The 27,880-nt window shown below is 53.9% G+C and overlaps 2 protein-coding genes across 2 annotated transcripts in view; both read right to left on the minus strand.

Annotated features, from left to right (window-relative positions):
• Positions 1–1,834: 1,834 nt before the first annotated feature.
• Positions 1,835–23,725, minus strand: Ckmt2 (creatine kinase, mitochondrial 2). Its single transcript, XM_021255712.2, has 10 exons — positions 23,496–23,725; positions 14,278–14,444; positions 13,222–13,420; positions 12,167–12,262; positions 11,212–11,433; positions 9,816–9,901; positions 8,888–9,011; positions 8,197–8,331; positions 6,153–6,278; positions 1,835–2,095 (listed from the first exon to the last, which is right to left on the minus strand). Exons 1-10 carry the CDS (start codon positions 23,568–23,570, stop codon positions 1,976–1,978), a joined length of 1,350 nt encoding a protein of 449 aa, XP_021111371.2. The 5' UTR covers positions 23,571–23,725; the 3' UTR covers positions 1,835–1,975.
• Positions 23,726–24,255: 530 nt separating this feature from the next.
• Positions 24,256–27,880, minus strand: part of Rasgrf2 (Ras protein specific guanine nucleotide releasing factor 2) — a 182,165-nt gene continuing 178,540 nt past the window's right edge. The window contains exon 27 of the mRNA XM_087180737.1: positions 24,256–27,799. Coding sequence (XP_087036863.1) covers positions 27,707–27,799 — 93 coding nt within the window. The 3' untranslated portion in view covers positions 24,256–27,706. The remainder of the gene's footprint in view (positions 27,800–27,880) is intronic.

The following is a 27,880-nucleotide window of genomic DNA, read 5'->3' on the forward strand; positions in this document are numbered from 1 at the left end:
AGTGTGTGTGTGTGTGTGTGTGTGTGTGTGTGTCTAATCTCTGGCACATTTGTGCTTGTGTGTCTTCAGCTGCCTAAATTCTCCTTCATTTACCACTCAGCTCCTAAGATCTCCTGGAAGAGGGGCCACCAGTGCAGCTGGGTTCCCTTGAAGATGCTGTGAAGGGGTGCTCAGAGCTCAATTTTTAGAATAATGACTTACTCGTTTTCTTTTTTGGCAAATACTTACATGGTACTAGCTATGTTGAGCATTAAACATACAAAAGAATTTTATCCTCTCAGCAACCCTCCCGAATAAAACAGGTATAATTTTACACTGAGGAAGCTGAGGAATGGAGACACTGTCCTTCAGTGTCATTTAGTGGGAGGACTGGGTCTCTACCCCCTCAGGGTGGCTTAGACTTGATGTGCTCACCTCAACACCAGTCTGTCTGCTCCTTTGTCCCTCTCCACCCCCAGGACACCGGCCACAGCCTGTGGTCGTGGCCCCCTTCTGTCTTGGGCCCTGGTTGGAAACACTTCTCAACCACGCTCCATCCTGCATGATGTCCTCAACTGTGCTTTCCTCTTCTGAATCTCTACCGCATACCAATTAGTTGCTCAGAAGTTATAGAAGTGCCTGTAATTTCCAGCACAATTGTATGCTTTTCATACTTTTCTCAGCAGCAGGAGGGAAGACGAGCCGTGTTACAGCACTACTTTACTTTAACTGTGCACCTGCAGTGCTTACCTACTGCAGAGGCAGAACTCGCTCTCTTCCTGTTAGTCGAGTACTGTGTGTCCCTCGCACTTGGAGCAGTCTCATAACGTCCCACACAGTTGCTTGCTCCACCTCCTTCCTGTCCCCTCAGGTTGCAGACATCACAGGTGGATGGGAAAGAGTAACAGGACTCAGGCAAGAATTGAGGGAATAATTCAGCTTTCAGGTTACACTCAAGACATTCTCGGTGTTTTGCACATCAAATTTTGAATTGCTTTTGAGAAACTAAACACACAAGTGGACGGTGGCCAAACCATCTGTGACAACAGAGCTCTGTCCACAACCTCTGAAGCAGCCAGCCAAGGATGCCAGCCCTAAGTACGGCCACCAGCTGATGGGCAGGCCTTGGTCAATGACTGCCAGGCCCCTCATTGAATTTCTATTGTATTTTTGGCAGTACCGAGCTTCACACTAAGCTACACACTCAGCCTTTTTTTTAGTTTTTATATGTGTGAGACAGGGTCTCCTAAGTTATTAAGTTGCCCAGGCTGGGCTCAAATTTGCAGTCCTCCTGCCTCAGATTCCCAGGGTGCCATGTCACCACACCTGGCTCAGATCCCCTGATTGTTCCCCACCCAGATAAAGCCAAATATTCTCAAACCCACCTCAAAAGCACATGTTGCTTCCCGTTGCCCTGCCTTTGCGCTCCATGCCTACACACCGTTCAGCGCGGGCCTGACTTCTGCCTTTTCTCTTTAGCTGTGTCACTCACTCCCCTGACTCGGATGGCAGCTGACGCTTGCTACACAGCTCTAAGTGAATCAGAGGGTTCGGTCTGTCCTCATTTGTATTCTCTTTTCTTATTTCCACACTTTCTAGAAATAGTGTCCCCCTGTTCTATGTCCCTGAGAACTGATCATTATTATATTGGTTTCTCGTTTTCCAGTTGTGTCCCGGGACTTATATAAAGGGCTGATTATTTAAGGTGAAGTCCAAAGGTAATCGAGATATGTGTATAAATGGTCTTATGCATAACAGTTTTACCGAGCTAAAGTATTTTTGTGCCTTGCTGCTTATGAATGTGTGTGTCAGCCCTTCTTAGTAGTAATTAAAAATTAGAGAAACAGGCCAAAGATATTAAGGAGAGTTTTATTGTAAAAACAGACAGGAGGTGCAGTTTTACATTTTTCCAAGTCTTCGGAAACTCTCAGAGTAGAGACTTCGAGGCGTCTGTCGTACCAGCAGGCAGACTAGTTACAAAGGGGGATGGGGGCGCTCACTTCCGGCTGAACTGCGGCAGAGGCGGCGGCACCTTGATGTCCTGGCCTCTCTCCAGCTTCTTCTCGCAGTCCACCAGGTAGTTGACTCCGTCAATGACAATCTGCACCAGCTCCACCTTGGCAGCGAAAGGAACAAAGCGTTAGTGGGAACCGCAGAGAGCTGCAGGGCTGCGATCAGCAGGGACGGCAGCTAGGTCTGAGACAGTCTCTGGCTTCTCTCCGCTTCCTGCGTGGGTACTGGGAGGGGCCAGCAGGGGCGGGGCCAGGCGGGGCCGGGGTCTCCTGGGGGCTCCTCAGTGAGGATGGGGCGCTGCTCTGTGAGGACTCCTGGTGTGCGAATGCCACTGGCCGTTCCCTGCACCTTCTCCTCAGTCTCAGCAGGAAAAGACCAGTGTCTGTCTCACAGCAGGACCACACAGCGACAACTCAGTACTGTTCTCTCCATCTGGGGCTGACCCACTGCCAAACCCTCCAGTCACTGGACATGCCAGGGCTCGGAGAGCACCGTTTACACACTGGATGTCTTTCTGGGGAAAAAAATCTTTAAAATCAAATGTTTGGCTACCAAATCGTGTTCTCAAGATCAAAGAGGATATCAGAAAATGGAAATATACCCCTTGTTCTTGGGTAGGAAGAACCAATACAGTGAAAATGGCCAGACTTCCAAAATTGTTATACAGATTCAAAGCAATCCCAATCAAAATCCCAACAGAATATCTCACAGAATTAGGAAAAACAATCCTAAAATTCATTTGAAACCAGAAGAGATGGAGAATAGCAAAGGCAGTTCTGGGCAACAAAGGCAAGGCAGGGGCTATGACAATACCTGACCTGAAATTATACTACAAAGCTACTGTGATAAAAACAGCATGGTAATGGCCAAAAAGCAGACCTGAGGATAAATGGAATAGACTAGAGGATGCAGAAACAACTCCAAACACCCTCAGCCACCTTATCTTTGACAAAGGAGCCAAAAACCTTCACTGGCAGAAAGATAGGCTCTTAAATAAATGGAAAAACTGGCTTTCCACATGCTGAAGATTGAAACTAGACCCATATCTTTCACCATTCACTAAACTCAAATCAAAATGGATCAAACATCTAAATATTGAAACAAAAACACTAAATCTTCTGGAAGATAGAATAGGTAGAATACTTGAGGACATAGGAGTAGGGAAAGACTTCGTGAACAAAACCCAGTCTGCACAGGAAATACTACAAAGAATCAACACTTGGGATCTCATCTTATTAAAAAGCTTTTGCACAGCAAGAGAAACCACCAACAGAGTGAAGACACAACCCACAGAGTGGGAAAAATTTTTTACCAGCTATTCAGATAAAGGACAATTATCTAGAATATATAAAGAACTTTAAAAAATTAGACCTCCCAAATTTAAATACCCATTACAAAAATGGGCATCTGAAATGAAAGACATTTCTCCAATAAAGAATTAGAAATGGCAAATAAATACATGACAAATGTTCAACATCTTTGGTCAGTCGAGGGATGCAAATTAAAACAATGCTGAGATTCCATCTCACTCCAGAAAGAATGGCTGCTATCAAGAAATCAACCAATAACAAATGCTGGCGGGGCTGTGGGGAAAGAGGAACCCTGCTCCATTGTTGGTGGGAGTGTAGACTGGTGCAACCACTGTGGAAATCAGTATGGAGATACCTCAAAGAACTAGGACTAGAGGTCCCATTTGACTCAGCTATACCTCTTCTTGATATCTTCCCAAAAGAATTAAAAGCATCATACCACAGTGACATAAGCACATCAATATTTATAGCAACACAGTTTGTAATAGCTAAATCTTGGAAACAGCTCAAATGCCCATCAACTGATGAGTGGATAAAGAAGATATGGGTTTTTTTATACAATAGAGTACTATTCTGCCATAAAGAAGGATGAGGTTCAGACATTTATAGCTGAATGGGCCTTGAGACCATACTCATAAGTGAAATAAATCAGACACACATGTAAATACCACATTGTTTCTCTGGTGTGAGAAACTGAATATGGAACTAAGGACTGAGATGTATGATAGATATTGGGAAGTGGGAAGAAAGTGTTCAGATGGGAAGGGGAATGAGGGAGGAGGGAGGAAGGAAGGGACAAGAAGAAAGTGAAAATAGAAGGAAAAAATGGAAACAAAGGTTTTGTACCTAGGGAGAGGAGAGGGCTTGAAAATAAAATCGTGGTTTCACTGTGCCAGGCAAATTTATTACTTATAGGAAACTTTATGAATTATAGTAAAATATATATTTGAAAATTCCTCCTTTAAAAAATATGCTAGAATTTGGTTTCCAAATACTGGCTTTAGTTCATTCCAGACAACATAAGATATGAGGTGTGACTGAGGGCGAGCAGTAAGGGTGGAAGGGATGCTGAAAGTTGGAGTCAGGACAGACCTCAGACTCACTGGCGTCCACTTCCTCCTCTTTGCTCACACCCGAGGGCAGAGCCCCATCCCAGAGAAGGGGCCCAGAAAGCAAGTCACTGCTAAGGAACCTGTCCTGTCCTCATCCAGCCGACCTTTCCTAATGGGGAGAGCTTTTGCAGGATGGGGCTCCCATCAGGCCGTGGGACACTAATCTAGTATCAGTCAGCAAAGCACTAGATAAAGGACTATCTTTACTCTGCAGTCATTAAAAATCCCATCTTTGGGATGATAAGGGTTTTTTTGGTTGTTATTTGTTGAGTTGTGTTGTGTTGTGTTTTTGTGGTGCTGGGGATCATGCCAGGCCAGCACTCTACCATAGATCTGCACCTCCCGCTCCAAAATCATGATTTTGAAGAATATTTAATATTGTAGGAAAATGCTCGTGTATTGGGGAAAAGTACATAATAACACTTATATGCGACAATAATAATTGTTAAAGTTTTCTGAATAATTATTTGAAAAGAGTAGAAAGCAATTTAGAATAATATTCACAATGGTTTAATCCAAATAGTTGTTAGATTAAATATGTGGTTTGAAACATTCATAATAGCTAAATTATGGAAGAGGTCTATTAGGAAGAGATCTATGTGCTCATTAACAGAAGAATGGAGAAAGAAAATGTGGTCGATATACACAGTGGAGTACTGCTCAGCCAGAAAGAAGGGTGCACTTGAGTCATCTGTAGGAAAATGGATGCACCTTGAGGACATAATGCTAAGGGAAATGAAAAAGACACAGAAGGTAGACTATTTCATGGTTTCTCTTATATGAGAAACCACAGGTATAGATAGTTGAAAGAGCAAAATAAAAGAGGGGTGATAGGAAACAGGGAGGTGGACTCGAGATGGGGCAAGGACCTAGGGAAAGGGGGAGTGGGGTGGCAGGGGGAGGGGAGGGAGAAGGTCAAGATGTGGTTTGCACATGGACCGATTCCCCACCATGAATGTACTGATTACGTGTCACGTGTCAACAGCAAAAAAGCAGGCGTAATAAAATTTTCAGAGTAAATAAAAATAAAAGAGAGTACTTGCTGGCATCTTTCTACCTTTCATACTGCTCACAAGGAACTCACAGCTAAAGCACAAGTGACAGTGTGACCTGGCAGTGCCACCACGCAGGGCCCCAAGTGCTGCATCCTCAGCTGCTGTCACCTCCTGTCCTTGTATTTGCTTCGCATTCAGCTGCAGGGCCCTCCAGGGAGCTCCTCCTGCCATCCCCATCATGCAGGCCCTGGAGGTTTCCACGAATCCTGCTCCTTCTAAGTATCCCTTCTTTTATAAGCACACTGTATCTATAACAACTGCAAACCTTATTTGCCATCTTAACCTTAAAATTAAACTCTAGAAATTATCAAGTATTTAAGAATGCCAGAGTGAAGATGCCCAGGAAAAATTCAGAATCTGGAGAAAATTGCACCCAGCCCACCCCCGAAGGACAGCGCACATTCCCTGACTCCACAGTGACAAAATACTGCTGTCCTTTGCCACAGCAGAGCTCCTGGTGCTGACGGCCACTGAGCAGCTCTCAGGGCCGGTGCGACCACAGGCCCTCAGTGAAGTGCTCTTCCTGCTTGAGGTCCCCAGGTTACCCCGCATTTGCCTCTGTGTCCTCGCTTCCCCTGGGAGAGAGTGTCGCCAAAGGGACGGCGAACAGGGCTCATCTCCTCTGCTTCCTCTCCCTCAGGCTGAGCCCTCAGTGCACGTCAGGAAGGTGTGAGAGACGCTACCTCTGATCTGCCGATCCGATCGATGTTGGAAATGTCATACACGTCCGCCACTGCCTCGGTGTCCACGCCACCCGTGCCACGCTTCTGGAGCCTGAGGTTCTCCAAGATCTTAGAAAAACGTGGGTCCTATGACGAGGGATAAGACTTAAGTGTCCTGAGAAGCAAACACAGTCACCAGCACTGGTACATTCACTGAGAAAGGACGGATAATGAAAATAGTAGCTGTTAATATTTATAAAGCATTTGTTCACTACGCAGGAGGCTCTGTGCTGGGACTGAGAACCGCCTATGCAGTAGGTGTTGCCTGCACTCCTGCCTTAGTCTGCTTTCTGTTGCTGTAACACCGCAGTGGAGACCAGGCAATTTGTGAAGAAGGGAAGCTTATCTGGTTCACACCTGGGAAGTCAACAGCCTAGTTCCAGTCTCTGGTGAGGAAGCCAGTAGGGCATCCATGGCAAGCCCGAGACACGTGCCATCCCAGTCTGTCTTCTTCAGAGCCACTGAGGTCATCGTGGGTCCAGAACCGCATGACCTTACTACTACCCCCAGAGCTGCCACCTCCAGTACATAGGCACAGGACCTTGGGGATTACATTTCTGTCGTGCACATCTAAGGGACACATGGCACCCTCAGCAACCTCCACTGCACAGATGCAAGGAGCTTCAGAGGACTTCTGCTCAGAGTCACGCAGCTAGGACGTGGCAGCACTGGGACTGAACCTGTGTAGTCCTGACTCCAACTTTATGCTCTTAACGTCCACATATTTTTTGCATAGGGATGCCAACTTCGATATGTTTGATATCACTCATGTGTATATCACTTGTCACTGTTATAATTGAAATCAAGAAGTTCAATCACTTCACTTTCTAGGCACTGGAATAACAAAACTTCTCAAACTATCTTTGGGGGCAGGCAGCATATTTTCTAAAATTGTTTTTAAAGTATCTGATTTGCCGGGTGTGGTGGCACATCTCTATAATCCCAGGACTTGGGAGGCTGAGGGAGGAGGATCACCAAAAGTTTGAGACCAGCCTGGACTACATAGTGAATTCAAGAACAGCCTGAGCTACATAGCAAGACCCTGTCTCAAAAAAAAATTTTTTTTTAATTTACTTGGTATACAGTGGCAGAAACTGCTAGTTACTCAGCAGAGTCCTCTACCTCTTCTTCCAGTGTTGGAGCTGAGGAAGCCCCTGCTCGCTGGCTACGTCTGTGCTCATGGCGTGAGCAGGGGCTATGATATGGTTGGTAGCTGGATGTCCTCCCAGAGCCTCACACGCTCACTGCAGGGCTCTTGCAAGCTGAGTGGATTGTGGGGGCCTAGAGCTGCCCTGCTGTTCGGAGCTGGGGCTGGAGGAACGAAGTGGGTCACTGGGCTGTTCTCCTCCCTGCTCTTTGCTTCCTGTCCCCCATGCCGAGAGCAGCTCTCCTCCACCCGGCCCTCGCCCTTAGCCAGCAGGCTATGAGCCAAACAAGCCTGTCTTCCTTTAAGTTATGGGTGCCGGGTACTGTGTCTAGCAGCAAGAAATGTGACCCAGACAGGACGTGTGCCACTTCCAGGCTGAGATGTCCATCTTGGCACGGCCACACTTGCCTGGACGCTGTCCCCTCCCACTCGCTAGGACAGGGGCCTGCTGTGACCATGTAAAGGGGACCGTGCCCGAGACAGTGGTCCTCCAAGCTTGGTACCTCGAGTCCTAGCCTCAGCGTCACCGGAATCTTTCAGAAATGGCAAATTCTGCAGTGGGGCGGGATTTGCACTGACCACGCCCCAGGCCGCTCCTAAGCACACCTGACCCTGAGAACGAACTTCTGGGTTAAAGGAGACAGGGAGGCGGGAGGCACCTGCCAAGCTGAGCAGCCCGCTTGCTACCCTAGTGTCACCCGACGGAGCAGCCACTGTGTCTCTGTCACAGCTGCTGGCCGTTGACCCCAGTAGTACAGACAGCTTTTCTCTGACAGTGGAGAAACTAGGTCAAGGACCCCAGGGTGGCCCCGTCTGAGCCGTCCCGGGATGGGGAGCCTACCGGTGGGCTCACAGTACCTTGCTGAGCTTCGGGATCCGCACGTGGACACCGGCCCGCAGTCCGGTCCCCAGGTTGGACGGGCAGGTCAGGATATACCCCAGACGCTCGTTCCACATGAACTCCCAGCCGCGCTCCTGGATCAGCCGCTCCACCTGCAAGTGGGACAGCGCTGGACACACGGCAGGGTCCCCCAGTGCCCGTCCTCGCAGCTCGCCCACCCCGACCTGGGGCGGGATGTGGGTGCCATGCATGAAGGCGAGGTGCATTCACAGGACTTCAACATAAAAAGAGGCACATTAGAGTGGTCCAGTTAGATGAGGCGAGCCTTGTAAAACACTGGACAGCAGGTACTGCCCTCTCAGTAATGCCATCTGATGTTCACTGTTGCACCAGGACAGCAGGAGAGCACGGATTCACAGCAGCTACGCCCACACCGGGGACGTTGGTACCACCTGGGTGCTGAGGACAGCGGGAGAAAACGCCCAGGAGCACCGAGGTCCCCACAGCACGTGTGTGGGAGATGGGAGCCTCCCCTGGAGGAGTCGCCTGCTCTGAACCGTTGGGCTGGGAGCCCACTCCCCAGAGAGTGTCTTGGTCCATGGAAGAAAGTAGCCCTGTCTTGCAAGTTACCATAGTGGCTTTTTATAGAATAAAAAGCAGAGACGTCTTATTTTTGTGACTATCGAGCAGTCTCGGGCAGGATCTTACTTCCTTCAGTCCGCGACAGAATCGCTCGAACACCCGTTTCATGTTGCCGCCCTTTTCCATGGAGATGACCCTGGTGTGGTCCTCCTCATTGATCCAGATGAGAAAGGTCTTGTCGTAGTTATGCCTGGTGAGGGAGGAGCACACCGCTGAGCACTTGCTGCATTGTCCCAACCCGTAAAACCCTATCTCCTCAGGGGCTCGATTGCCACCCCTTCTCCCCTAGTTGTGCCTGCACACGTCCCACAAAATAAGGTTACCGGGACAGGATGCAGGGCAGGACCGACCTCAAGCTTCATACTTCTACCCAGGAAGATGAAAAGATGCTGGTTCCTTGGACACGATGACCACAGTCAACCCTAGCAACACTGGCTTTGACACGGGAGTATTTTGTCTCCCAAAAATGCAACCAAAATCTTGGGGTGCATTGAAAACAAAAAGGCTGCACCTGCGGGCCAAGGTTTTCAGGTTGCAAGGGCGATCCCATGTGTTGGCAGCAAAGCCCCTGCCCGACCACACCATGGGACAGTCAGGATAATGGGCCAAGGCGCAGGACAACACGGGCTGAGGACTGGGAGCACATGGGTAGCCACTCCTTTTAGTTTTTCTTAAACCATCAATATTTCCTTTGCCGTTTCTGGTCTTTTGTCTTACTGTCAGCAGGCAAGTTCTCTGAGGTGAAATAATACGAAGCGCATGTTTTCTTTTAAAAGCAGCCTCCCCGCCCCCGTACATGATCCCTGGAAGCCGGCTCAGAAACACCCCGGAACCGAGTGTGTTTACACACACGTGGGTTCTAAGGAGTCGGTCTTCTCCGTGAGCTTAAGCTGGACATGCTGTCAACGGCGGCTACAGCAGCCTAGGTTAGGACGACAGCGTCTGAGGGGTCCTCTGCCTACATGGCAAGCGGGAGGAGATGCTGCGTCCGTACCAGATTCCCCTGGCGTCTGGCCAGTCTCGGGCCATCCCAGCACAGGTCAGTAAAGGGGACACGGGCTTATCAAACAGGAAGTGGTCCTGCAGGCCGAGGGACAGGGGCGAGAGAAGAGATCGGTGAGCGCTGGAGGCTGCAAATGCCAGGTGACCCAGCCTTACTCTGGCATGGCGGTTCTCAGCTGAGCGCCCACCAGAATACCCAGGAACTTCAAAGTCAGCACCAACGCCCAGGCCCCGGCCCCGGCCCCACACTTCTCCCCGCTGGGCAGGCTCTCTCTCGGGGAAAGGCTTCCGGAGGCGGGTGGCCAGTGACGGCTGACAGCCACGGCTGTGTCCACGCGGCGGGGGGTGTACCCACCGCTGGTGCCACTGCTCTCCTGAGAAGGCTTCTCCACAGCCACTGTTCCGTGTTCCTAGCATTGTGGGTGCCTTTATGCTACTTTCCTTCATTTAAAAGCATTGAAGAAAGACTGCAGTCATGTAGGAATAAAAACAGCACCTAGTACTTCTCCCTCATCGTGCGCCAGGCCCTGTGCTGCGTGTGCCAGCCCACTTCAGTCCCACCGTGAGAGGAGTTATTCTGCTTTATAGGAGGTGCAGAGAAAGCAGTCAGGCCCGGTCCTGCAGGGCACCCCAGCTATGCCCTGAGCCGAGGGATTCGGGCCACGTGTCAGAGTCTGTGCCCACAGCCTGCCAGCCTTCTGCTTGCACAGCAGCCTGTCCGCCGCCGTGAGGTCCGTGGATGTCAAGAATTGGCATCTCACTGCCCCGAGGTAGGAAGACAGGAGGGGGAGTCCCGCCAGGGTCCTCGCAATGGGCCCCGTCAGAGACGAGCGGAGGAGCATGGACAGGGGCTGCCCAGGAAGCAGCCCCTGCTCCCAGTGGGACCTCGAGGGGTCCCGGGGCGGGGGCTCCTCTGGCAGGCTGGACGGCCAGGCCCTTGGCCACAAGGACGAGAGCCCCAGGCAGGCCTGTGGAGCACAGAGCTGGTCTGCATGGTTCGGGCATGGACACACACTGTGGAATTGACATCTTTGGAAATGACAAGCTTTGTTTGCTTGCTTGTGGTACTGGGGTTTGAACCCAGGTCCTTCGAACTGAGCTACATCCCCGGTCGTTTTTTAAATTTTGAGACAGGCCTCGCTGAATTGCCTAGGCTGGGCTCAAATTTGCAATCCTCCTGTCTCAGCCTCCCAGCCAGCCAGGATCTAGACTTGTGCCACCACGCAGGCTGAAACGGCAAATTCCCAAATTCCATTTCCGCTGTACAGGCCACCCTGGTTCCCCTGTGCCTGCCCAGGACCTGAGCTCTGCAAGCCGCGCTAGGTAGGCGGGTGGCTGCACACCAGCCCACGGCCTTGCACGACCCACCCCGCCCCGCCGGCGCTCACGTCGATGAGCCGCTGCTGGTCCTGCTCGGTCATCTCCGACAGCTTGTAGTAGCGGCCGGCCAGGTCGCCCTTGAGGCCCTGGAGCGCTGCGATGGCCACGTTCTCCACCTCCCTGCGCTCCGCGCGCGAGCAGGCGGGTGGCAGGCTGAGCCCGCGGATGCTGCGCCCGGTGCGCACACGGGAGGACAGCACGTAGCGCTCATCGAACTGCCCCTGGGTGATCTGCGGGTGGGCGGGGCGGTCACCATGGAGCAGGGTGGGCGACAGGAACCCCCAACCCCGGGGCGGGGCCCGAGATAAGGGGCCAGGCTGCTTCCTACCCTCTCTCGGATTGGGATGAAAGGGAGGTTTGGGGACAGGGTTAGAGTCTCCCCACCCCCAGGATTGGGGACGGACCCCTGGGCCTTCGTGCGGAGCTACACCCCTACCCCTTTGTATTCTTCATTTGGAGGCAGGGTCTCCCTGAGTTGCTAAGTTACTCAGGCTGGGCTCGAATTTCCAATCCTCCTGCCTCAGCCTCCCTAGCAGTATTTTTAAAACCTATTTTAAAAATTAGTTCATGTTTGTAGTTCATGATCACATTTCTCTTGGGGAGCTGGTGCATGGACTCAACACATCATAATTCCTTTTTTAACTCCCCCTCCCCTTCCTCCTCCCTCCTTGGTTCCCTTTCCTTTTGCAAAGATCTATCTCCCTTCTTCCTATCTTCTATCTTTCATTTTGCTCCTTATGTGTACTTTGGGGTTCTCCTGTAAAAGAAGCCATGAAATGTTTGTTTATGCATCTGATTTATTTCACTCAGCATTATGGTCTCCAGGTGCACCTGTTTTCCTACAGATGACTCAAGCTTATCCTTCTTCCTGGCAGAGTAGTACTCCAGACCTTCTTAACCTGCTGTGCTCCCCCCAGGGGTTCTGGCCAGGGAGCCGATCTGGGGAAGGAGGGGCTGGCCTACCTTGGAGGCGTCCAGATCTGTGGGGTGCTTCATCACCCGGGGGTCGTAGCCGTTGTGCCTCAGTTTGATGACAGGGTCAAAAAGGTCAGCAAACACCTGCGGGAGAGAAGGCGCCTGGGTTCTGGGGCCCTCGGTGTTCTCACCAACGAGCTGCTTCACCTGCCGCTTTACCCTGAGGGCCGGCCAGAGTTAAGCTCTGAAGTTCTCCAGCTCATGGCAGAAAGGAGCGTGAGGCGGTGCTACGAACAGCAGGGTGCTGGGGCTCCTGGCCAGCCCACCGCCGCCTGTCTGTGCTGCGCGTCCTGGGGCTCTGCTCTGGGGAGAGACCCGGCCTAGGGCCCAGCCACAGCTCGGGGCAGGACCGGAAGGTGGGTGCCGTGCCGAGGGCGAAGCCCGTGAGCAGGAAGCGCTGCTGCCCCCGAAGCAGAGGGGACACAGCGGCCACGGGCGGGCGAGGTGGGGCTCTGCCCCCAGCTTCAAAGGCTGCTCTCTTTGCTGCCCGCGTGGACTGCACTGTGGAGAGGTTTCGGGGCCTGGGCGCCGGGCCCCCGTCCTGTTCAGCCGGCATCCCCTCCTCCCAGCTGCTGCCTTCCAGGGAGTGGCTTCCGGGGGCGACCCAGGCGGCGACACAGGGAAGCCAGGCGGGGCGCTGGGGGCTGGACGGCAGCCTCCCCCGAGGAGGGGCCAGGCAGCGCGCTGAGCTCCATCGTGCTTCTGCACCAAGGGTGGAGTTCCAGACCCTGGGTTTGTCTGGGACACTCTGCAGCTCAGGAGTCGGGCAGCAGGAAAGAGAATTGCCCCCAGAGGACACATGGGGCCCGACCCCGTCCCGGAGCCCAGACCCCCTCCTGCCGTCTCCATGGTGACGCCTTCCTACCGCCCCAAGGGGGCCCTGACCCGGGAAGCTGCAGCCCTTGGTATCCCCAGAAGCATTCCTGATGGTGCCGTGGCACTGAGACCCCTTCCCCAGGAGCCACAGTGCCGGCCCCGGTGGGGGGAGAGGGGCTCTGGGCCCAGGGCCGCCCCCACTCTGGAAGCAGCAGCCGGACGCCCACCTCGTAGGACTCCTCATCCCCGGCCACCATGCCCACTGTCTTGATGAAGGGGTGGCCCGGGTTGTCCACGCCGGTCTGGATGCACTGGTCCAGGGTGTAGCCGCTGGGCGTCATCTTGTTGCGGAGCTTGGCGTAGATGGCCGGGGTGAGGCACTCGGCCATGCAGTTGTTGTGCTTGCGGAGGTCAGGGTAGTCAGCGCTGAGTGGGGGACAGTGGGGCGTCGGGAACAGCCGGGAGGGGCTGGCCAGGGCTGGGGCACAGCAACACCTGGCTGGAGCTGCCGGGGTTGGGTTGTGTTAAGTGGGGCTTCAAAGACAAGGGGTCTTGGGGATCTGGCACAGAAAAGGACAGGGCCTGACGATAGGCCCTGTGACCCGACTGCAAGAGGGCCCAGACTGTGGGAGACTGTGTCCCCGGTAACGGGGGAGGAGGGCAGGTCAAAGAGTGAGCAAAACCCACCGCGGACGCTCAGACTTTAAACAAATGCAGGCAGTAAAAGACACTGTGCCACGAATCCCCTTCAGAATCCTTCTCCTGGCTTGGAGCACACTCATCCCGTCGTCCTTGCCGCTTTCTGAAGCAGCTCTGGAGTCCTCTTTCCTGAGGATCTTTGTAAGGTGTGGTAAGAAAAATAGAGCAAGTCCTGCTGCCCAGTGCCACCCAAGGGAAAGGCAGCTCACGAAAACACGACAGTGTCCCCATCTGCCTCATCTGGCCTGGTGCCTCTTCTGGGTCCTCTCCAAAGTCAAAGGGACCACGGAAGGAAAGCGTTTTGAATCAGTTCGGCACATTAAGGCAGCCAGGATGGCACAACTACAGAGACTCAGGAGAGAGGACTCCGAGCCGCTGGGGAAGTGGCCAGGATGAGGATGAGGGTGCTCCCCGGAAGGGGGCTGTTTGTTCCTGATTAGGCAGCATGTTGGGGGGACTCACAGCAATGTGCTTTCGGCTGTGATAATCGTCCTATTTAAACACACGCTGTACTTTGTGCATGCCGGCGTTTCCGCAGGTGCACTGGCACTCCACCCTCGGCCTCACCTCAGAGCCGGGCTCACCTTGGGGGAAACAGCTTGTGTTGGCCAAGGGCCTCTGCGCACACCTTGGGCCGGTGCAGCAGGTAACCGGAGGTCAGGGCGCTGGTGCCCACAGTGGCGAGCAGCAGAGAGGCATTGCGGCCAGTGAGCAGCTTGGAGAAGGTGCTGGCCATGCTTCTCGGGGGAGGCTGGAAGGAAGGAGGAAGGAAGGAAGGAAGGAAGGCAGGAAGGAAGCCGGGTCAGCCGGGTGTCAGGAGCTCAGGGAGAACGGCAGGCCCACCGCCCCTCCCGAGATTGCTCGCTTCCTCTTTACTCCCATTCCTTCTTCTTCCCACTGCTTGGGAAAATACGGCTTAGCCTTCATCAGTGCCCATGACATTTTCTCTAACAATGTGACGTAGAAAATAAAACAGGTTGCCCCTCGAGCTCATAATGTTCAGTGAAACATATCAGACACATAGCTTCAATATCGCACAGTTTCTCTTACAGGGGAAACCCAGGTATAAGTAAATTAAAGAGCAGAATGAAAAGTGGATGACAGGAAACAGGGAGATGGATCTTTTGCCAAGGGGAAGGGGGCTGACGGACGGAGGGAGGGAGGGAGGACAGGAAGAGGATGTAAACAAAAGTAAGACGGTTTTCATCCATGCGCCACTCCCCACGAGGAATGTGAGAGTTTCATACTGCAAACATGGACTCATGAAAGTCAATCTAAAAAAAGAAAGAAACATCACTGTCTTCTTTCAGGAATTCTAAAGAATTTAGGGGAGATCATCGAGAAACAGGGAAGCAAATAAATGAGGTGCTTGTCATCAGGCTGAGTGCCGAGGAGGAAAGAGGCAGCACTTTTTCGAGACATGGGAGCAAGGCCCACGTAGACAGGCCCCAGCCAAGAGGACAGGAGGCCAAGCCTGGGCAGAGCTGCCCGGAGCACCAAGGGCGAAGCAGGGCAGCTGAGGGAGGTCAGCAGCGCCGTGGGAGCCTGGGTGCCCTCAACACGAGGAAGAGCACAGAGGGGGGCGAGCAGCGGATCACCACCACCACCACCACCACCCCCACCCCCGTCTGCTCTGGAACAGCTCCAAGGGCCTGTGGCAGCCAGGTGACAGACAGCCTGGGGTCCAAACCAGGTGAGCCAGCAGGAGGAGGAGGAGGAAGAGGAGGAGGAGGAAGTGGGGTTCTGTGGTCCCCCCAGGGCAGAGCCCGTGGGCTTGCAGACGGCCTGACAGTGCTGAGCAAAGGTGGAGGGGGACTCTGAGGGTCTGGTCTGGACAGCCAGGTGGTGCTGGGCCATGTGCCGGTGGCTAGGCAGTGAAGTCTCCCGGAAATCCAGAGGACAGCAAGGCACAGGGCCCCGGGACCCCAGCGTGACAGCCCAGGTCCGCTGCCCGCCCCACCCTGGCCTGCTGCCTGCTGCCTCCAGGGCTCTTGCAAACCCTTCCTGTGGCCTGGAGCCGGGGCCTGGCCATGGGGCCCCTGTTCCTGCCCAGCAGCACCAGGGGACCCCAATGTGGTGACACTGACCCCTAAGGACGTCCCCGGTCCTTTCCAGCTCCCAGAGGCCCCGATGCAGCTTTCTCTCCGATCTTCAGTGTAGGTCTCCTGTTTATAGCAGCGCAACTCACAAGCCCTGGAAGTGGCCTACGTGGCCTCAGTGGATGAGTGGATCGAGGAGTACTACTCTGCCATAAAGAAGGGCACACTCAGTCACTTTTAGGAAAATGGAGGCACCCTGAGGCTATGGTGTTAGGTGTTATGAATCAGACATGTAAGCTTAAATATGGCATGGTGCCTCTCCTATGAGAACTCGAAGTATAAATAAAGAGCAAGATCAAATGCAGAAGATAGGAAACAGGGAGATACAGTTGGGGAGATGGGCAGGGGACCTGGAGGAAAGGAGAGAGAGGTGGGCAGCAGGGCACTGGGTCGACCAAGTGCCATGTGGGTGGGTATGGATCTCTGAGATGGATGTGTCATGGCTGGGAAATATGGACCCTGAGGACCGAGTAGCAGTGTCACGGAAGGAGGAAGAGAGGAGGGAGTGGGCAGCCGCCGGGCTTCACAGGGACAGGCACTTGAGACGCCGCTGTACGCATTCTGTCGCGAGGGAGCACAGGCGCTCCAGCAAGCCCACCGCCTCCTCCACTCCCTCTTCCAGACACGGACACAAGGCTCTGACCCGCCAGGCTGTGAGGCCTGAGGCAGCCAGTGAGAAAGCCCCAGTGTAGACACCTGCAGGCCTCTGCCATTCCCTGATCCCACGGAGGCCACGGAGAGGGCAGCTGTGCTCCACCCACCCTCCCAGCACACCGTTCCCGCCCCGGAGCCAGCTGACCACGGACGGAAACCGGGAGCCAGAGCAAACGCTCCTCCTGGAAGCCGTGGGTGTCAGTAGGTATCCTGTCCCCACAACAGAAAGAGAGCTAACAGGAATTCTCACAGGAACTCGAGTTCGGGCAAGCCTTTGAGTTCACTTAGCGCAGCTGAAGTGCAGGACCACGTTCCTTCAGCCCCTGCAATCCCAGCAGCTTCCTGGAGCAGCTCGCTTCCTGCTGGATGGCGGCCAGCATCAAGACGGCTTCATGTCCCAGCAGGGACGAAAAGCCACATTATCACTTCCAGACCAGGGACCTTCCCCAACAACCCGAGCAGCAGCCAACTCGCCCCCGTCGGGAGGAAGGATCCAGAACAAGAGTGTTGTTAGTGGGCTCAGGTTTGCAAGTTCATCCCATGGAAAAAGCAGCATTCCTGAGAAGGGTATCGGGAGGATGGAAGGCTTTATTTCAGGACCAAAGAATGGAGAAGCACGGAGAAGTAAATGGACTTGTGCTCTCGAGGAGGCGAGGCCGTTACAGACATGGGGTAGGAACGCAGGGTGCTGCTGAGGCCAAAGGACATCCGGTCTTCTCCAGGACCACGCAGAGGCCTTTTAGGAGCTGGTGTCATCCCCTTCCATTCCCCTCAGTCTGTGTCCAGTCACTGTGGCTGGCAGGTGACTGTAGCCTTGAAGTCGGGGCGGGGAGAGGCCAGATGGCCCTTGTCAGGTTAATTCTGTGTCACAGCTCAGAGAAGACAGTTCCCACGTGGTCAGCGTGTGTCCATGCGGGGCCCAGCAGAACCTGACCCGAAGGTTGTGGCAGCAACAGGAGAGACGTAGCGTGAAGACAGAGATGCCAGACCTGTGTCTGGAACCAGCACGTGCCACACAGCCGCGGGGCCACATGACATCGGCACTTTCAGCTGCAGCAGCTACCGTGGCCTTCACATCCCTCAGAGTAACCCAGACAGCCGTTACCACGGTAACGCTCAGAGGTCCTCTGCAGCCACACTAGGGGGAAACTACGGAAGAATCACCAGCTGAGTGGCCCCCAGATTAGTGATTTTTAAGGCAGCTAAGAGGAAGTGACACTAGAGGGTTTAAGTTTTTCCTCTGCAACACTTTTCCGCTTGTTTTATTTCTCAGTCTTTAGGGATGTGAAGTCTTTTGGAGGTCATTTGGGTGACTGGCTCGAATTCTATTATAAGGGGCTGCTAGTCCATAGCATCCTGTCGTTAGGGACAAGCAGAGTTAGGCTTAGACAACAAGTCAGGCAAAGTTTAGTCAAGGTTTATAACAGCCACACTGGGTGATCTCTCTCTCTCTCTCTCTCTCTCTCTCTCTCTCTCTCTCTCTCTCTCTCTCCCCCCCTGTCCCTCCCTCCCTCTCTCTCTTCTTTCAAAACAGAGACATTAATTAACAGCCAAAAGTCACACAGCTGAAGGGAAACCACATGAACCAACATTCTGAACCAGACACTACTTTAAATGCAGGTCCTATTTTCACTCAGTGGTTTTACAGTAATATATATATATATATATATGATCAAGCCTAGGGTCTTTGCACTGAGCTATATCCCCACCTGTTTTCGTTTTTAATTTTGAAACAGGGTTTCCCTAGGTCACGGAGTTGTCCAGGCTGGGGTCGACCTTGTGACCCTCCTGCCTTGGCCTCCCAGGGCGCTGACACTGCCGTCGAGCAGCGACACCCAGTCACAATGCACAGTACTGCAGAGTTTGGATGGAGCTCCACCCCTGGCCCCCACGGCATGGGAGTCCTAGCTGCTGTGGGTCCTCGATGCTCTCCCAGGGACACCAAGTGTCTCCCCAGAGGGTAACGGGAGGGCATGGTTCGGGTGCTCACCAGCACCCAGGCGTGGCTCTGCCCGGTCCCGAGGGACCCCAGGGACAGGCCTGGCCACAGCCTTGCAGAAGGTCAGCAGCTGGAGGGGTCCGGGTGACCTCGCCATGCTGCACGGGGGAAGCAGCTGTGGCCGACCCGATGCGGAGGAGGCCAGGGGGCGCTGAGCCCTGGCGGGGAAGCAGCTTCTCCAGCTCGCTCGCTTGGCAGTGTAGGCACCGACTGTGGCCGCCTGGGTGGCGTCTCTGAGGACACTTTCACGGCACTGGCCCATGTGCCAGTCCCGGGCTGTGTTAGTGGCAGCGCTGCCACCCAGGTAGCCCCGGGCAGAGCCACGGGACAGGCGCGCTCCGCCTCCGCCCCAGGCCCGCACGGCAGGGGAGTGGGATTCCACGTTCACGCGCCGGGCTCTTCGCCTGTGTCGTCTCCTGGGACAGAGAAGTCATGTGACGAGGGTCCCACAGGGGCCTGAGCCCCAGTTTGAGGTCGGCGGTGTCACTGTCCCTGGGGAGTGCTCGGGTCTCCACCTCACCAAAGCACGGCTCGTCTGCCCCTGCCTTGTGACAGGACGGGGCCGCTGCAGAGGATGAGGCCGGAAACAGTTTGCACACTTGCACACCCATGTGCACAGAGGACTGCTGCCTGCGCACCTCCTCCTGGAGGGAGAATGGCCGCTGCCCCACCCACAATGGACTCACCCACCTCTGTGTCTGCAGTAACGAAGTAGGGTAGATGAGCCCTGCTCGGTGCCTAGATCCAAAGTCTTAGGATGAGGACACAGCGCCCTGCAGTGCTGTCACGAATGCAAATCTGGCTCTAGTAGGGCTCAGCAGAGACAATTCTGAAATCTGGACGTGGAGTGAAATGGGGACTGGATCCACCTAGACTCCGTGGTGGCTGCCTATTCCCTGAGGCCCCAGGGGAAGCCCAGGACTGGAGGCAGTGCTGATTGCTTCTAGAGACCAGACACCAGCCCAGGGCAGATCTGAACTGGGCCAGGCCTGCACTGAGGACACGGGCTGTGTACAGAGAGTTACATGACAGCCTGAGAACAAAGCCAGAGTCTCATCCAACTGTCCATCTGTTGGGCATTCTGCTCTCCATCCCCCATCCATCCATCCATCCATCCAACAATGTAAGGAATTAACCCTGTGTCAGACATTGTGGTGGCCCTCTAGGAGCTTTTAGGGTTCAGTACAGTCTGGCAGGAGAGACAGATCACCATGAAAACACATCATTATTATCCAAAGGCAAGAGCAGAAACAAAAGTGATGATTAAAATAGACTGTTTGTATTTACATTTTTAAAAAACTACAGTAAAATTAATCCCCTTCAAAATCCTCTCTGTCATTTCTAGCACACTTACCCCATGGTTCTTGTCACTTTCTGAAGCAATTCCGGAAATCCTCTTTCCTGAGTGTCTTTATGAGAGTGATCAAGACAACATGGCAAATGCTGGGCCCAGCACCATCCAGCAAAGGCAGGTGCATAAAAACACGACGCTGCATCCTCATCCACCTTTTTCACTGACTCTGGCACCTTGTGACTTCTGGCTGTTCCCCAAAGTCAAAATGATCATGAAAGGCAAATCTTTTGAATCCATTCAGGACATGGAGGCAGCCAGGATAGTGCAGCTGAAGACACTCAGGAAAGAGGACTCCAGGGCTGCTGCAGAGAATGGCCAGAACAATGGGATAAGTGAGTTGGAAACGAGGGAGAGAAATTTGAGAGAGATTTAATGGCAGTGTGTCTTTTGCTGTAATAGAACTTTAAACGTAAGCCTTCACCATGTATTTGGATCACACTTCATATCAAAGAGAGGAAAAGCCAAGTCAGGCTGGCAGATCAAAAAGGACTTTTGGGAGGAGGTGAGAGGTCACTGGGGATGTCACTTTGCTGGGCACAAGGGGGTGCTTCCAGGCAGAGGGAAGAGAAAGTACAGGGCAGGGAGCCAGGAGAGGCAGAGGGGCAGGGGTGGAGGTGGGCTGGGCGGGACTGAGAGCCCTACGAGCATTGCTCCTGCGTCCAGGAAGGAGCAGGGAGATGGGCCGGGTGTCCACAGCCAGTGGAAGGGGCAGCAGGAGTCTGAACCTGAAGGGCTCTCAGGTCTGCGGGACTGTCTTGAGGCCTGGGGACACCCTGGCCTGCTCCGGGAACTGCTGCCACCACTCTGCAAAGGGCCACAGGAACAGCTAGCAGGATAAAAAACATCCAAGCCCACTGGGCCTGTACTGTGCCTTGGAAATGTACTCCGCATAAATAAAACTGGAATTATGTAGGGAGAGAGGAAGAAGGATGCTTACTGTAACACTGCTCTGTTCATAGCAGCAAAAATTGTGGAAGAACTCTGCCTGCCGGAGGGAGAAGGGTTGTTCTGAGTGTGGTCACTCGGGCCACGGGATATTCTGCAGCTGTTCAGATGAGTTAAGGTCCCCTCCACATACCGGGTATAGGCCTATGACATTCTTAGATGAAAAGGGAAAAATGCCTTGCACAGGAATGAGGATGGTGGTTCCAACTTTGTAATATGCTGTTTTTAGGAACATAAAATTCCTGAAGTTTATTCATGAGCCTGATGAAAGGATTAGTCCCAAGCAATGAACTTGGAGGAGGCAGATTCTTAATTTTCTCCTAATAGAACTCTGTGGCATCACTTACACTTACATTTATGATTTTAAAAGGAAAATGCTAAAAAAAAAAATCAGCTGGAGCCAGCTGACCATGGACTGAATCCCCTTGAAATGTGAGTGATGTCAGCCCTCCTCCTTGCGGTGGTGAGTGCTGGGTGCTATGTGTCGGTGACCCCGGCCCGGGCTCTGCCTCCCGGATCGTCCCGCATGCACAGGCGCCTGTCTCCTGCAGTGGGAGGGCCGCTCTGGTGGCTTAGCACCTGGGAGCGCCACAGTCAGCACCGGAGCGAGGCCAGGACTGTCACCTCGGGGCAGGTGACTCCTCAAGCGCCCCAGAACCTTATGAGCCCGTGTCCACCCTGTCGCCAGGGTTCTGGTGCATGGACAGGTGCCAGGGACACCGCTGCCCACTGAACTCCGACGCTAGGTGCTTGGCTCCGGCCCCGCTGCTTCCCTTCCCTCCCGGAGAAAAGGGTGTCAGGGCCGGGAGGGGTCTGCAGTTCTCAGCCGCCACACTCTGCCTCGGTCTCCCTAGCCTGGGGCTGCTCTAGAACTCTGTGCAAAGCACTCTAAGGCATCGGGGTGAGAAGTGGGCAGAATTCCCGGGCTCCAGGCCAGGGGATTTGTGGGGTGAGAAGCACAGCCCGACAGCCGGCGGAGATGGGATGGCACCTGCTCCCCCTCGCCCTTGTGGAAAGACAGGATGCCATGTGACCAGCCACGGGCGGGGTGCCCAGAGCCACAAGTCCCAGCTCTGCAGCTCCCTGCTGCTGTGACCCCCGGACGGTGGAGGCCCTGGCCTGTCCTCACCCCAACCTGGGCCCCTGGTCACCATGAGCCTCCGAGACGGTGCCATGTGGCTCTGGGCTGGCTCGGGCTATTTCTGGTGTTACTGTGCACGCGGCCGCGTGCCAAGCTCCACAAGGCCAGAGGGCAGTCGGGAAGCAGGGACAACCGCGTGTTGGACCCTGAAACAGAGGACGTCCTCGGATCTGGACCAGCTCCACGGGGTGCCGGGCAGGTGCCCAGGATGGCAGCGTACTGGCCGGTGGAGGGGACAGTGACCTCCCAGCTGTGCCACACAGGCATGGGGCACACAGTGCACCCACAGGCGGCCTTGTGCTCTCTGCCCTGCTCAGCAAGAGGACATCTGGGATGTCCAAGCCCTCCCTGCAGGACAGCACCCTTCTGGGCCCCTCTGATGAGGACGCAGGGCGCCACTGGACCCGTCCCCAAGGGCCACTAGACCCACCTGCAGCAGGTGAGCAGTGTGGCTATGTCCTAGGGCGCTGTCACCGTGCACACCCCAGAGGGTGCTGGGAGCCGCAGAGCCCCATGGGGCTGCAGGAAGGCCTAGGGCAGCACTCAGGAGACCATGGCCTGGGTTTGCTTGGCAAGTGTCACTGTCCACACTCAAAGCAGAGCAGACATGGCACCGACTCAGGGGACCAGAGCAGGGCTGACTGTGACCCCTGAGAGCCTCACAAACAGGTAAGCAAAGCTGGGCCTTCAGCTGGGCGTGGCGGTGCACACCTGTGACCCCAGCACTCTGGGAGGCTGAGGCAGGAGGGCTGCAAGGTTGAGACCAACCTGGGCGACTTAGCCACTTAGTGAGACCCTGTCTGCAAAGAAAAAGTGCGCAAGGGCTGGGGATGTGGGGCAGTGCGAGGGGCCTGGACTTAGCCCTTCACCTCAAAGGCAGAAGCAGCGCTGGGCTGTCCCAGAGGCGAGACACATTGGGCCCCATCCCGAAGCTTCCCGGGAGGGGAGAGCTCCACTGAGGTCATCTCAGTGTCTCCCAGATTTCCAAGACGAATCTCCCCTAATTGCATCAGCCAGTGTAAACTGGGTCCCAATTAAAGGGCTCCTTGGAGGCCTCAAACATTCTAATTTTCTAGTTCGGTCGCCCCAAGTGTCTGACCCCATCTGAGGACAAACGTTCCAGGAAAGGAGGGGACCATTCTCTCTTAGTTATGGGAAAAGCAGGCTCAAGTCCAAGTTGGTCTGAAATTCAGGGTCAATATTCCTGACTTAGATGTCTTTCAACCAAAACTCCGGAGCAGAGGCACTGCGGACAGGGTGACCCTGTGGTCCTGCCGCCACCAGGCTGCCCTGCAGTCCCCATGTGTGTCCCACCCTCCACTCCCCAGACCCTGAAGGGAGGCTCGGGGTCCCACTGACCTTGAGCTGCAGGCTACAGACACCGTGTCCTGCCGGTCACTCTCGCAGCCGAGAAGTGTAAGGGGAGCTGCCGGGGCTGGAGGAGGCCGGTTGCTGGGCGGGGCCCGGGACACATCCGGACCAATCCTGGGCCACCCACGGGGCACCCTGGCTCCCTGGCAGGGCCTTCCCAGCCCGCTGCTTCTCTGAGCCGTGTCCCACCCTGAGGAGACAGGCGGAGACCTGTCTGCTGGCCCCAAGCTGAGGCTCACCTCGGGGGCCATGCTTCTCCCTCCTCCAGGGAGCTCCATCCTCGGGCATCTCTGGAGAGGGAACCCCTCCACCATGGGCGGAGAGCAGGAAGCTGGCTGACCTGGGGCTCAGGGCCATCCTTCGGTCTTGAGATCTGGGGCCCAGACTCCGGGATAGGGACCCTCACATTCCAGCTCCGGACCCAGATACCCCAGGATGGTCGCTTTCTCTCCACATCCGCTCAGCCCTCTACCCAGCAGGCCCCAAGGCCACTCTGTGCTTAAAAATAGCTCTCGGGCCTCAGCAGCTGCCAATCGGAAAGCTTGGCTATAAACAGCAATGACCACAGGACTCTGGACAGCAGCCCTGCCCTCTGGAAATGGAAGCCGCTGGGCTGTGGATCGGTCACACGAATGAATGTCACCAGCCCACTCCTGTCTCCTGGCCCAGCCAGGCTGGAGGGGGTGGGGGAGCAGGGTTCCTTCGCCCAGCAGGGTTCTGTCAGAGTCTCGGTCCTGTCAAACTCCCCAGCCAAGGCACACTCTCACCTCCACAGGACCAGCCTCAGACGTCGGTGGCACCGAGGGATGAGACTGAAGTCCCTGTCTGAGTCCCGATTCCCTGTTATTTCCTGCCCGCCACCTGGGGCTCCTCTACCCTGTTTGCCCTGTGAACTTCAGGAGGGAGAGAACCCGAAGGAGCCCACTGCCATGAAGCAGACCAGACCACGCAGAGAAACGCAAGAAGGGTCAGATGAAGCAGCCACACAATTTCCAAGCATCTGAGGAAAGCAAAGTTTATTTTGCATACAGGCATCACCTGCCCCTCCCCTGCAAGTGTGGCCACAGCACAAACCCCTCGGTTGGAATTGCAGATGTAGCAGATCTTCAAGCAACTGGACACAAGCAATATGCTTCCCACACTCACACACGCACACTCATACACGAATTGTGTTCAACTCCTCCGCCAAGGAGAGCTGAGGATGGCACTGAGGTTACCTCCCCTGGGACAGCACTCTACAGTTTTCAGTCCAGCAGCAGCCCTGTGAGGTAGCAGTGCAGCAAGTTCGATCGATCCCTTCTTGCAGATGACAAAGCTGAGGCTCAGAGAGGTACAGACATGGGCCTAAGGCTGCCCAGCTCATGGGTGTGAATCCAGGCTGGGACTCGGTGTGCAGGTGCCTGGTCCCATGCTTTTTCAAAGCAGCTTTTTGGAGAAATGTGAAATGTGTGTGGAAAACACGGAGCTTTGACATCGTCACATGCAACTGTTACTTCCTGGAGCAGATCAGCCAAAGGGCAGTGAACCCTGTGTTAATGGAACCTGGGGGTGGCCAAGAAGAATAATTTCCTGGTCACTCATGTGTCTGTACTTCCAACAGACATACTACCACTTTCATCTGCCGTGCATTAATTTTACACCAGCAAGGCTCAATGGTGTCTATGACCCGGTCCTTATTGAACCTTACACTTATTCGTAACATTCATTGATTTTCATTGACTGTGTATATCGGCCTGACAAATACTATGTTACCTTTTTGCCATTTCAATAGTAGTAAACATTTTTTGCATACAAGATAAAAGAAACCTTTCACTCTAAGATGGAGAGATTCTTTCAGTGGGAATAAGACCAAACTTTGAAAGGAAAAGCTAAGTCAAATCCTTTGCTTTTAACTGAAGTTAACTTCATCAGGATACTCTCTGTCTGGCAATATTCTTTTTGGCTAAGAATTCCAAAGCTGCCACCTGGCTGGCCCCAGATCGTGTCTCCTATCATCAATGGGATTTTACTTCTGATCTTCTGGGTCAATGCTGCAGTGTCCGCGTCCACCCCATGGCTGTTAGGGGCTGCCTCCCACCCACTCCCAGAAACGGGCCACATGCTTGTGTCTCAGCAGACACACACAGCTGGAAGGAGAAGCAGACGGCAACCCTAACAATGAGAGATGCACACGTTGCTCCGGGGATTTCCAGTTTGAGGGAACTGAGCTCATCTGTTGCTGAATCTCAGCTGCCCCACAGGGCCTCGCCTTCAGGGACTCCCTGGGGAGTGGCGTTCTCCAACTTCAGCAAGGGAACCGGAAGCAGGGACCTGGACCCCACTAATGCATTAACCTGCTAAAGGCAGTGCCCATGGATGACCACTGGGTGGCGCGCCCCACACACTGCAGAAGACGGACACCAAGGCTTTCTCACTAGTGGGGAAGAGCTGCCTTCCAGAAGGGAGGAGTACTTGAAGCTGCTCCATCTCTCACTGCACCCTAATGAGCAGGCTGCCATGCCTCAGGAACACTCAGGTCAGAGGGATTGAGTCCAAGCCCCAAGAAAGGCGGACAGAGCCACACTGTCCCCCTGGAGGGCCAGAGGAAGGATGCCAAGGCAGAGCGGAAGGTGGCGCCTGAACCTCTCCTGGAGTGGTCCTGATTCTAGTTCACCTCCCAGCCTGTATTCTGGAGCCAAGCAGGCTCACTGTACTTTCCTCCTCTTCTGCAAGACCTTGAGGTGTTTGGAGCCATCAACACATCATTTCAAACCCTCCGCTTCTGAGCATTGAGGAATGAGTCATGAGGATGCATCGTTAGAATCCAGCAGCCCATGCCGCTCTTCATGCATCGAGATGTGTCAGCCTCTTACTTAAAACTGAAGAGAATGAACAAGCAACATTCTTTAAAAAAGAAATATAAAGCATCCATAAGGAAGGCTCCTCGGGCTCAACACTACCCTGCTGTGAGCTATGGAAACGATGGGGTGGTCTTCGTGTATGATGAATAATTTTTTACTTAGTTGATGCCGCACCTGGGATTATGTCCAGAGATGGCCCTGACGGTGCAGAAAGCCACCTTCTCTGCTTCTATGGCACATTATCTGGCCAGCTCTGCCAGCAGGTCCTAAGAGTCGCCAGGAGGATTAGCCAGCTGTTGAGCAAATAATCTAATTGCAAAGAGAGACAAAATGGCTAGGGAGATCAGTTCTTCATTGTCAACCTCAGTAAGCTTCGTGCCTCTAAGGGAGAGTGTCGGGTCAGTGGGCTCAGGGAGCAGTTACTCTGTATCGTTTTCTCTCCTATATTAGAGCAGCAGACTCCCTGAGAAGAGGAGAGGGAAGTAAACAATGCAACAGCCCACTTCCTCCGTGGCTGCCATCTTGGGAAGAACAAGCCCACGCCCTAAGCCCTGGCAGCAGGACCCGGCCTGCATTTGTTCTGCTGGAAAAGCTGTTGCGTAGATGAGTCCATTTCCCCCTCAGTGACACGGGAATGACCTCAGAGCATTTTCAACAGAGAAGGCTGGGGTAAAGGAAGACTATCTACTAGCAGCACAGGAAGTATGGGCTTTCAAAAGAAAATCCCACAAGACAGTTTTTAAACAACACAACCCATGTTTGTAGCAAGCTTATGTGTAATCAGAAAAGAGTTCTGCAGTACTTTGGGCAGCGAAGAAATCAAGTCAAGCAGGATGCAGAGGTGGGTTCTAGCTGTCTGTTCTCACAGGGCAGGAAACTCCTTCTTGCCATAGCACTTTGTGGTCTCTGTCTTCTACAGTTCCATCGGTGAGGTGGCGTGCAACCTTCTGCAAACCCTGCAGCTGTCTCTGAGGAGGAAAGAGGTCCCCTCCCACACTCCAAGACACCCATTGGCTGGAATCCGCTGTTGCTTTTAAGGAAATGCTACCAACAAATGCACTTGGGTTTCACCATTTCTTTCCTGTCCTGTTGTCAGGTCACGCCACACCTCCCACATGATGAGTCACCATGCACATGCTACACACAGAGGCACTGCTCATGTGCTGGCCCAAGGGAGGACGCCTGTGACCACGGGAAATGGAAGCAGTTAAATCCCAGGAGATCGTGGGTGCGTCTCGGCCAGTAAAGTGCCATCAGGTCTGCTCTGTGGGTCCTTGTCCCCAAGTTCTCACAGAACGTGGACAGAGGGAAACCTACCTTCTCATACAGCATCTCCCCTCTTACAATCTCTCACATAAAGTGCTCCACCAGCTGTACCTACGCCAGTCTTTGCCCCTTCCCACCCAAGGCTGAAGTGCCCATCTCTGACCCACACAGCTGGCTTTCATTCTGGGTGCAGACAGAATTCAGTCTGGTTCCATCTCTGGTGGGCAGAGGAGCCTGGCTTCATCTTCCCATCCCCCGGGCTCGGTGTGATGCACAGCATGCACATTCCATCTGTCTCGCTGTCCATGGTGGCAGTGCTGAGATCACAGGGAAAGGCCAGGTCTTCAAGCAGGGAGTCGAGGTTCAATCTTCAGTGAGAGCCCATAGAGTGTATCTTCATCAATGATGAGGGCTTTATCAAGCAAGTACTGTGTGACCTGAAAGAAATCCCAGCAACAGACATTCTGTGAATGGAATTTGATATAATTCAACATGTTTTCTTAAACATTTAAAATGTT

The sequence above is a fragment of the Heterocephalus glaber genome, unplaced genomic scaffold (genome assembly GCF_053883595.1).
Source record: "Heterocephalus glaber isolate CG9 unplaced genomic scaffold, H.glaber_assembly_v1.0 deba00001465, whole genome shotgun sequence".
Lineage (NCBI taxonomy): Eukaryota > Metazoa > Chordata > Mammalia > Rodentia > Bathyergidae > Heterocephalus > Heterocephalus glaber.